This window comes from Rhinolophus ferrumequinum, chromosome 15 (assembly GCF_004115265.2).
Source record: "Rhinolophus ferrumequinum isolate MPI-CBG mRhiFer1 chromosome 15, mRhiFer1_v1.p, whole genome shotgun sequence".
NCBI lineage: Eukaryota > Metazoa > Chordata > Mammalia > Chiroptera > Rhinolophidae > Rhinolophus > Rhinolophus ferrumequinum.
In genome coordinates, this window is record NC_046298.1 from 44,191,356 (window position 1) to 44,200,829 (window position 9,474).

Sequence of the window (9,474 nt, forward strand, 5' to 3'; positions counted from 1 at the left end):
AGAAGACCCCGGGGTCTCCATAGCTGATTACCGCAACCAACCCCATACCTTTATGGGAAGTGTAGTTCAACAGTTACACTCTGTGCACACTTCCTCCCCCACTTTCTCTTCCAGCCTTTGGGGCTGCACGTCAAGGTTCCAAAGGAAATCGGTCTGGGGGCCGATACTGAGAGTCCGGAGAAAGGAACTGCGGCTCAGAGACCACAAATCCCACAAGAGGCGGCCAAATCTGAGCAGGAACAATACCCTAAGATATGAGTCATGAGAGTCCTTGGAAGTTCTGAACTTTTCCCCCTACTCATTCACTCACTCACACACTCATGCACACAAGACTCAAAAAAAAAAAAGAAAAAGAAAAAGGAAAAAAGCCTACAGAGACAGGAGTTGGTGACGTAGACTTTTAATCCATACCTCCCTCTCTCACTATGGCAGCTGAGTAGGAAAAGTCTCCCAAAACTCCCTGAAAAGACTAAAAAAGAGGCTTAGATTCTTAGACAATTCTGCAATAAAAGATCTACCTTCACCCCCTTCAAAAAGCATCAAGGGGTTCCTGAAATCTGAGTCAAGAATCCCATCCTCCTTGGCCAGACCCTGGCCAAGAGTGCTCCTGCTTGGGTTTGAGGCCTGTCTGCATACCTTGGGATCTTTCCATCCCTCATTTGCCCAAAGCCAGATTTAGCAGACAGACCATGGTTGGCAAGGGGCGTGATACCGGTGGCTTTCTACAAGCCCAAAGGTCATGTTTATGTTGATTGACCTCCAGAAAAATCCATCCCATCAACCCCAGCAGCCCAAAGTCTTTGTGTGTTTTTTTCAGGGGCTGAGAGGATGGATAGAATTCCACTCTTCTCACAAACTGTCACAGCTATACATAGTTTATCTTCCATCAATCTTCCTGGCAGTGGTGAGGTATTGAGCTTCTGGTTGTACCTTCATTCGATTTTTCACCAAAGTTATCTGGAATTCCAGAACCCTCTCCCCTCTGCAAGGGCCCTGCAGGGTTCTTCACAGGCATTAGAACTGGTCCCCTCTAGAACAAATTCCCATCTAGAACCAATCCAGAAACAGAAGGAGAGTTGGTGAGTGCTTGCTCTAGAATTTCCATGAGTTTCTTCAGTCCTGATGACTGAGGAATGGAGAAACATCTCTTCTAGAAAAGACCAGAATGATCAACACTAAAGAGGGGAGTTCCTGGTTCCTGGGTGGGCAGCCATCTAAAAGTACTCTGGATATAGGCTTGGAACTACAGGTGGGCACTGTGCCTTGCAGAACTGTCATGAGTCTCCCCAGACATTGCCAATCATCAAGAAAATGTCTTCTGCTGGTTCTAGAATGTTCAGGCAGTTGCAGGTAGCTCTGAGCCAATTAGAATCACTCTAGAAATGGGTGCCCATCTGCTGCCGGACCACCACAAGCTTCTCCAGAAGCTGCTAGGATTCTGGAGACGCACAATGCTGGCCCTAGATCGATCAGGCTATTCCAGAAAGACTCCTCCGCAGTTTCTGGAGTGGAGACAAGTCTGCATTAATGCCCACCCACTCAGGCAGGAAGGCAGCCTCCGGCTTAAAGATCCTGAGAAAGCTGGAGTCAGGCAGGGTGAAGTTGGCCAGGTAGACAGTGTCTCCACCGGCCAGGTAGGCGGCCCAGAAGCCAAAAGTGCCAATAGTCATAATGGTGTGGTTGCACTGTGTGAGCAACGCAAAGTCCTTCTCGGGTGACTCCTCCTGCCCATCACCAGCAAAGATCACATCCCCCTGGGAGGGGTTGATGTTTTCCCGGCACCACCCCATGCCGTTGCTGGTGACCACAAAGATGGGGGCTTCATGCCGCGCCCGAAACCAGTCCATGGCCTGCTGGAGGTAGACGCCATCGCCCACCACACCCTTCCAGCGTTGAGGCATAACCTCCAGGTAGTCCCCACGGCGCACGTGGACACCCACGAAAGTGCGCGGGAGGACCCCAGTAGCCGGCAGGCGGAGCTGTCTCAGGAAACCTTGGGCCTTTTCCCGAAGGTGGTCATGCAGGGTGAACTCACTCCGGATCTGTTCCCGGAGATGGTGGAAGAAGGTCCAGGAGCAGGGGAAGCCAGTGAGCTTCAGCAAAGGGTCCTTCAAGTGGGCGTACTCCTCTGACATCCAGTCGTGCAGCTGCAACTTCCGCCAAGGCGTGTGGCTGTCCACCTCAGGCGCCAGCACAGGCAGGGTGATGCGGAACACGGGAGCCAAGGCAGCGTGCATGTCCGGCAGGATAAAGGCCCGGCGGCCATTGAGCTGAGCCAGGGCAAGCAGAGTGGCGTACTGCCCCATCTGATTACCCAAGCGGCCCGCTGGGGAGATAGTCCAGGTGCCTGAGAGGGAGGCAGGGTTCTTGGCACAGGAAGAGGAGGTGTTGGTGCTCATTGGCGTGCCTGACAGGCAGAAGATGGCCACAGGATTTGTCAGCAGGTGTCGGTCTGCAAATAGGGCAGATAGGTCCAGGCCGTTGTGAAAGAGGTCTTGAGAGATGTGGAAAAATAAGACTGATGAAAGAACACACACTAGGAGGAAGGTCAGACAGAGATGCCGCCGCCGGCTGAGGGCCCACATGGCTGCAGGGGATAAAAAGTGAATTAGCAGAAACTCAGAGCTGGAGGGCCCCCAGCCTCTCTTCCCTCAGACCCAGGAGTCCAGGGAGCAGGGGCCTGATGGAACGAAGGAACTGAGGGTTTGGACTCCGGGTCTGAGGGAAGAGCAGCTAGAGACTTGGAATTTGGGGGGGTGGGGTGGGCAGGGATGGGAGACGGTGAAAATTGCTGAATTCCAAGATAGCAATGGTCCAGGGTCCATAATCTTGTCCCCCTATCTTTCAATCTCACGCTTCCCGCCTATAAGGCTTACTGAAGTTGGGCTGTGTCCCACCAACTCCTTTCTCAGGTGTATTTTTGTGTAAGGGGCAGTCGACCACAGAGGTGACAAGCAACAGGTCAAGTAGAACATGAGAAGCTGGAGGGCCAGGACTGATAACAGACCTTGATTCCTGGAGGAGCAGGAGTTGGGAGTGGGGTGGGGTGGGGGTGGAGGAGACTCCTGGGACTGAAGACGCGATTGCTGGATTTGGGGTATCCGCAGTTGCCACTAACCTGAGCTTCTGGCGGGTGGCAATACACAGTATGACAGAGAGCGCCGTCCCCAAGATCAGTTCACATCCGGTCGCCACGGAACCGTGGACTCCGAGTTCCCAAAACCCGCAGCCCTTCCCTCCACGCCGCCTCCAGGGACTGGCAGCGAGGGCTCCGCGACGAAGGAGAGTGGGCGCGGTCGCAGGTTCACAGCCTCTGCACCTCCGCAGCCAGGCAGACACCTCGGAAGCGGAGCCCCGCCCCTTCCCTGGGGACCCGACCAGGCGCCCCGGGCTAGGGTGGTAGCCCTCGCGCCCAACCCTCTCCAGACCCGGAGGCGCTCCCCCCTCTCCCTCCTCCTCCCAGGCACCGGCCAGCGAGAGGGCTCCGCCCCCGGCATCCTACCTGGCCACCTAGGAGCCGCGTCGTCCATCTGTGGATGTGGAGATCTAGCTCCCAGCTGCACTGCTGGATCCTGGCGTTCCGGTCCGTCAACCTCTCCCTCTTCCCCGCCGGTGCCTGGTTTACCACCTGCCGGGTGTACTTGGATGCGTCGAGCCCCTCCACGCCCCAACTGCTGGAGTGGGGCCTGAAACCCGGCCCCGGCGGGGAAGGCGTCCCGGATTACGTCCTCCGGGTGGGACTGGAAAACCTGTTTGCCAGGCTGCTCCACGAGGGGATGGCAAGCCTCCTCCAGTTCTCAGGGCCGCCCATCAGGGGCCGCTGACCCCCCCCCCCGACCCTGTTCACCCGCAAATTCGAGAGTCGAGGCCCCCAGACTCCTTTGGGGGAGATTCTAGCTCTGGCGCCTAACTACTGCTTTCTAGAAGGGCACGTCCCGGAGGCAGCATCTCCCGAGGAAGGGAACGGGAAGAGTTCCTCATCTTTGCCTGTCGCAGAGGCCAGAGCCCCGCGCGGGAAGGCTTCCGCCCCGCAGAGCTGAAGCTGTTTGTGTTTTTGAAGGCTCCTTCCCTCCTCACCCACCCTGGCCTGAGCAGTCTGACCATTGTCATTCAATGACTCAAAGACTCTGGAATTTGACTTGACTTCCATTTGACTCTAATTCTTTCAGGCCCAGGGCTGGGGTTTGGGAGTCCTCAGATTGAGAAATCCAGGCCTCCAGCGCCTTCCTCCTTCAGAACCAGTGTCCCATCTCTGCACCCTTAGGTTCTAGGAAATTGCCCACCCCTCATTCCCTTTGGGTCTTAGATTTGACTTTCCCTTCCTGAGCCTAGCTCACCTGCCTCACCTGCCAACTCTGAGTCAGAGACTCTCCCAGCCCCCACCCCCAGGCTGTTCTGAGAGCTTTTGTCTGGGATTGGGGTGTAGCTTCTCTTGTGAAAGACACAAGATTGCATCAGGGAAGAGGAGGTGGTCAGGACATTTGATGTATTAGCGGCGTCTGGGCAGGGTTTGGTGAGGTTGAGATTGGAGGTGGCTCCCAGCCAGGTGAGAGGCTTCCAGATCAGGACACCTGTGTCCCTGTGAAGGACACTTTGGTCATGTGGCAATTGCTGCTTTCCTGATGATCCAAGAACTTCAGTGTCTGACTCCCAGAAACCTAGCAATTCAGGTGGGATGCAGAAATTCCAGTTATGGGACAAAATCTGCATCAGTCATCGGGGGAGGTGGGTGGTTTTATAGGCCCCCAGTGCCTCCTCCCTCAGACCCAGGAGTCCAGGCCCCCAGTCCCCTCCTCCCTCAGACCCAGGAGTCCAGGCCCCCAGGCCCCTCCTCCCTCAGACCCAGGAGTCCAGGCCCCCAGCCCCTCCTCCCTCAGACCCAGGAGTCCAGGCCCCCAACCCCCTCCTCCCTCAGACCCAGGAGTCCAGGCCCACGGCTGGAAGGACCCCCTGATTGCATCATCTGTTCAGGCTGACCTGGCCACGGTGGAATCCTTGTTCCTGCCAAGTGGGTCAAATATCATGGGTCAGGCATGGGGAAAATGATTGGGCGGTTTTGTCTGGATATAAATTCTGAAGCTTCTGCATCTCTCCCAAGAGACTTGGGTGTCCTGTCGGCTGGGAATCCACATGCATTCGGGCTACCTGAGCAGTCATCTATAAGTCTGCTCTCCTGGACAAGCAGGCTCTGAAACAGAATCTAGACCATTCAGCTCTTCAGACTCCAGACCTCAGACCTCGGTTGACATTAGCCATTGATGGGCTCAGACAAGGCCAGTTTCCAGCACCTGGGATGGTGGGTGCTTGTGCTTGTTCTCTTGCTGGGAGCCTGCCAGGCACACCCCATCCCAGACTCCAGCCCTGTCCTCCAATTTGGGGGCCAAGTCCGGCAACGGTACCTCTACACAGATGACGCCCAGGAGACAGAGGCCCACCTGGAGATCAGGGCTGATGGCACAGTGGTGGGGGCTGCCCTTCAGAGCCCCGAAAGTGAGTACAAGGCAAGATCTGGTCCTGAGAGAGGAGGGACTGGGAAAAGGTCCTCTGAGTCCCTGATCACTTTCTCCCTTCAGGTCTCTTGGAGCTTAAAGCCCTGAAGCCAGGTGTAATTCAAATCTTGGGAGTCAAGACATCCAGGTTCCTGTGCCAGGGGCCAGATGGGACACTGTATGGATCGGTGAGTTTCCAGGACACCCCTCGTCCCCCTCTATCCTTCCTCCCAGCATCTTCATCATCTCGAGTACCATGCCTGGCACCCGTGGCCCAGGTCAGGCTTGGTTCTGGGTTTTCTGCATGGCCCAACCTCTTCACAACCTGTGGAGCTGGGGCCTGTTGATTCTAATGTTTGCAAAAAGGGGAAACTGAGGCTCAGGCAGGGACACCACTGGCTCCAATTCACAAGGCCCGTGAATGGCAGAATGGCCTCAGAGACAGAGTCCTGTGTCTCGTAACTCTTGCTGACCCCAAGGGTTTCTACATGTCTGGCTAATGCTCTGGGAACCCATGATAATGTATCATGGCCTGTACAGTGAACATGACCTTTGGTAGCCAGACTCCCCTGCTTGGCCTCGGCGAGCCTTGACTGGTCCTTGGGCTGGAATGTTCCTCTTTGTGAAGTGGGGACAGGAAGGTGGACCTTGCAGGACTTCCCAGGGGTAAAGGAGGAGTCAGCTTTTATTATTTTGTGTCCTAGAGGATGGGGTCGAGGGCCTGGACCCCTGGGTCCTGCTGTGGGAAGGTGTGGAGGTGTCTCTGATCTCTGTTCTCGTCCCCTCAGCTCTACTTTGACCTCGTGGCCTGCAGCTTCCGGGAGCTGCTTCTTGAGGATGGGTACAACATTTACCAGTCTGAGGCCCGAGGCTTCCCACTCCGCCTGATGCCCCACAACTCCCCATCTTGGGACCTGGACCCCTGGAGACCCACCCGATTCCTGCCACTGCCAGGCCAGCCCCCAGAGCCCCCAGAGCCTCCAAGGGTCCTGGCCCCAGAACCTCCCGATGTGGGCTCCTCAGATCCCTTGAGCATGGTGTGGCCTTTGCAGGGCCGAAGCCCCAGCTACACTTCCTGAAGCCACAGACTTTATTATTGGGTCTCCTCTTTATTTATTGGGTTATTTATCTTATTTATTTTTCTTACTTGGAATAATAAAGAATCTGAGAGGATGATCAGAGTGAGCATGTGTGTGTTTGAGGGAAGTAATGGGATCTGCTTCCCTGTCTCCCATTGACCCTCCAAAATCCCCATGACCCCCCCATTGCCATAAGTCTCTAGAGAGATCCCAGCTTTCCCCTGGGCCTCAGTTTTCTGCTCCAATAATGTGTCCCCAGGGACTGTGATTATACCTGCCCTCTGACTCGACAGTTCTTATCCCTACCCACTCCACCCCCACTCTCGTGTTAGTGTTGTGGAACTATTTCTCAGAGGTACCTCAATAACAAGGGACTGTTTTTAATGACTGCAGGCCCACAGCCTCCTGGGAGATGTAGTTTTCTGAGTTCATTTAGCATTAGGAATGGGAAAACATTTTAGTCCTCAGGGCTGGGGCAAGGACTCTTGGATCCTGAGAATGTTTCTGTTGCTAGAATGGCACTCTTGAATACTGAAGGATCAGAGGGCTGCACATCTGGACACGTGGGTCCCAGAAGAACAGGGGAATAGTAACCTGGACACCCTCGTGTGAGAGAGGAAGTGCTGGGGGCTCAGAAGTCTGGTCTGAGGGTGGAGGGGCTGGAGATTGAAAGGCCTGGGTCTCAGGATGATGACTGGAAGATCGTAATACTTCTATCCAGGTACTCATGGACTTTGGAGTGTAACGACTGTCAAGGACATTCTTTCACAAGAGGGGAGCTTTGTCCAACCACTAAAAAGAAAGGACAATTATGTTACATGATAGAGATGCTAATTAATCATCGCTATAATGACAATCATACTACAATATATAAATGTATCAAATTAACATGATATACATCTTAAGTTTGCACAAGTTATATATCAAATATATTTTAATAATAATTTTTTTTCAAGTATGGAGTTTTGTCCTTCCAAAAGAGATCCTATTGAATAATTCTGAGCTCTCTGAGGACTCAGGTCACCCAGTATCTTCTAATTTCCTGTAGCCTCCTACAGTTACCTGCTAACTGGAGCCTCTGATGTCACACATACACACATGATTTGACTGCTGTTGTTCTCAGATTCTCTTACCAAGTCCTCAGCTGTGAGGGCAACCACTCCTCCAGGGGCAAGAACTGGTTGGGCTTTCCAACCTTCACAGTATTCTTGCCAGTTTCCTTTTCTTCCTGTGCTGGTATTGGTTTGGCCCCACCCACTTAAATTTCAGGGTTCCTAGGGCTCCACGTTCAGCTGGTTTTGTGGAAGATGTTCTTTGTGAACTTTTTCTGTCCTACTTGTTCTACACAAGTAGGGTGTTTTTTTGTGTGTGTGTTTTTTTTTTGGTGGGAGGGATTTAGGAAGATTAAGAAACTGTGCTGCCTAAGTGCCCCCTGCAACTAAAATTGAACACAGCACCTTGAGCTGAGTTGCCGCTGAGCTCCCGGATGGCTCAGTTGGTTGGAGCGCGTCCTCTCAATCACAAGGTTGCTGGTTTGACTCCCGCAAGGGATGGTGGGCTGTGCCCCCTGCAACTAGAAAACGGCAACTGGACCTGGAGGGGAGCTGCACCCTCTACAACTAAGATTGAAGGGACAACTTAACTTGGAAAAAAGGCCTGGAAGTACGCACTGTTCCCCAATTAAAGTCCTGTTCCCCTTCCCCAATAAAATCTTTTTAAAAAAAAGAAACTGTGCTGCCTAGCCTAAATCTAATTGAGAGGTAACATCAAACAAATTCCAGCCAAGGGAACTGCTGCAAAGCAACTAGCCTTGACTCTTTGAAAATGTCAAGATAAAAAAGAGAAAGACAAAGGAATTGTTTACATGAATGGAGACCAGAGAGAGGGCACAACGAAATGCAGTTTGTTCCCCAGAACTCCTCATTGGCGCAGCTGTCTCCATCAGACCGCCCTGGCAAAACTTCTGCCAGTTCCAAACAGAACTCTCTCTCTCTCTCTGACTTTCAATAAATCTTTTCTTACTCTTAAAAAAAAAAAAGAAAAGAAAATAGTTTGTTGGGCAAATCATTTTCTATCCTGGACATTTGTAAGACTCTTGATGACATCTGAATGCATTCTGTACATTAGATAGTAGTAATTTATCCATGTTAAATTTTCTGATCGTGATCATTGTATTGTGATTTTTTTAAAAAAATGTCCTTGTTCTTAGCAAATACATACTGAAATATTTAGGAACAAAAGGGCATGGTATCAGCAATGTTTTCTCAAATATTTCTGGAAATGTACATATATAATAATATATAGACATAGAGAGTGAACGATAGAGAAAATGGGGTCAGGAATAGCAATATTTGGGGAACCTAGGTAAAGGATATATATGGAGTTATTTGTACAAGGCTTGAAACTTTTCTACAAGTTCTAAATTACAAGTTAAAGTTACTCCTCCAAAAAAAAAAAAAATTCCATGCTGTAGCCCCTTCTAAATGCATTGATGAGCTTTCAAGAAGAAAGAGAAATCTCCAGACCTCCTCGTCCCCCAAAAAGTATAAATAGAAGAAAGAAAGAAAGAAAGAAAGAAAGAAAGAAAGAAAGAAAGAAAGAAAGAAAGAAAGAAAGAAAGAAAGAAAGAAAGAAAGAAAGAAAGAAGGTAGGAAGGAAGGGGGGGGAGAGAGAGAGAGAGAGAGAGAGAGAGAGAGAGAGAGAGAGAGAGAGAGAGAGAAAGGAAAGAAAGAAAGAAAGAAAGAAGGAAGGAAGGAAGGAAGGAAGGAAGGAAGGAAGGAAGGAAGGAAGGAAAGAAAGAAGGAAAGAAAGAAGGAAAAAAGAAGAAAAAGGAAAGGTCACAAAAGGAGGGGGTGCGGGAGGAAGGAAGAAAATATAAGAAAGTGAAACTCAGAGTGGAAAGTGTG

The 9,474-nt window shown here is 51.6% G+C and overlaps 2 protein-coding genes across 5 annotated transcripts; one reads left to right on the forward strand and one right to left on the reverse strand.

Annotated features, from left to right (window-relative positions):
* Positions 1-398: 398 nt before the first annotated feature.
* Positions 399-3,706, reverse strand: FUT1 (fucosyltransferase 1 (H blood group)). 4 transcript variants are annotated; one of them, XM_033127124.1, is made up of 3 exons: positions 3,503-3,706; positions 3,119-3,339; positions 399-2,587 (listed from the first exon to the last, which is right to left on the reverse strand). In XM_033127124.1, exon 3 carries the CDS (start codon positions 2,583-2,585, stop codon positions 1,470-1,472), a length of 1,116 nt encoding a protein of 371 aa, XP_032983015.1. In that variant the 5' UTR covers positions 2,586-2,587; positions 3,119-3,339; positions 3,503-3,706; the 3' UTR covers positions 399-1,469. The 4 variants fall into 4 exon arrangements, with proteins under 4 accessions (XP_032983015.1, XP_032983014.1, XP_032983016.1 ...); XM_033127123.1 differs by having other exon boundaries at positions 3,119-3,365; XM_033127125.1 differs by lacking the exon at positions 3,119-3,339 and having other exon boundaries at positions 399-2,494.
* A 1,392-nt stretch (positions 3,707-5,098) lies between these two features.
* FGF21 (fibroblast growth factor 21) lies at positions 5,099-6,680 on the forward strand. The gene is made up of 3 exons (XM_033128608.1): positions 5,099-5,490; positions 5,574-5,677; positions 6,278-6,680. The coding sequence occupies exons 1-3, from the start codon at positions 5,259-5,261 to the stop codon at positions 6,566-6,568; spliced, it is 627 nt and encodes a 208-aa protein (XP_032984499.1). The 5' UTR covers positions 5,099-5,258; the 3' UTR covers positions 6,569-6,680.
* The last annotated feature ends 2,794 nt before the right edge of the window (positions 6,681-9,474 follow it).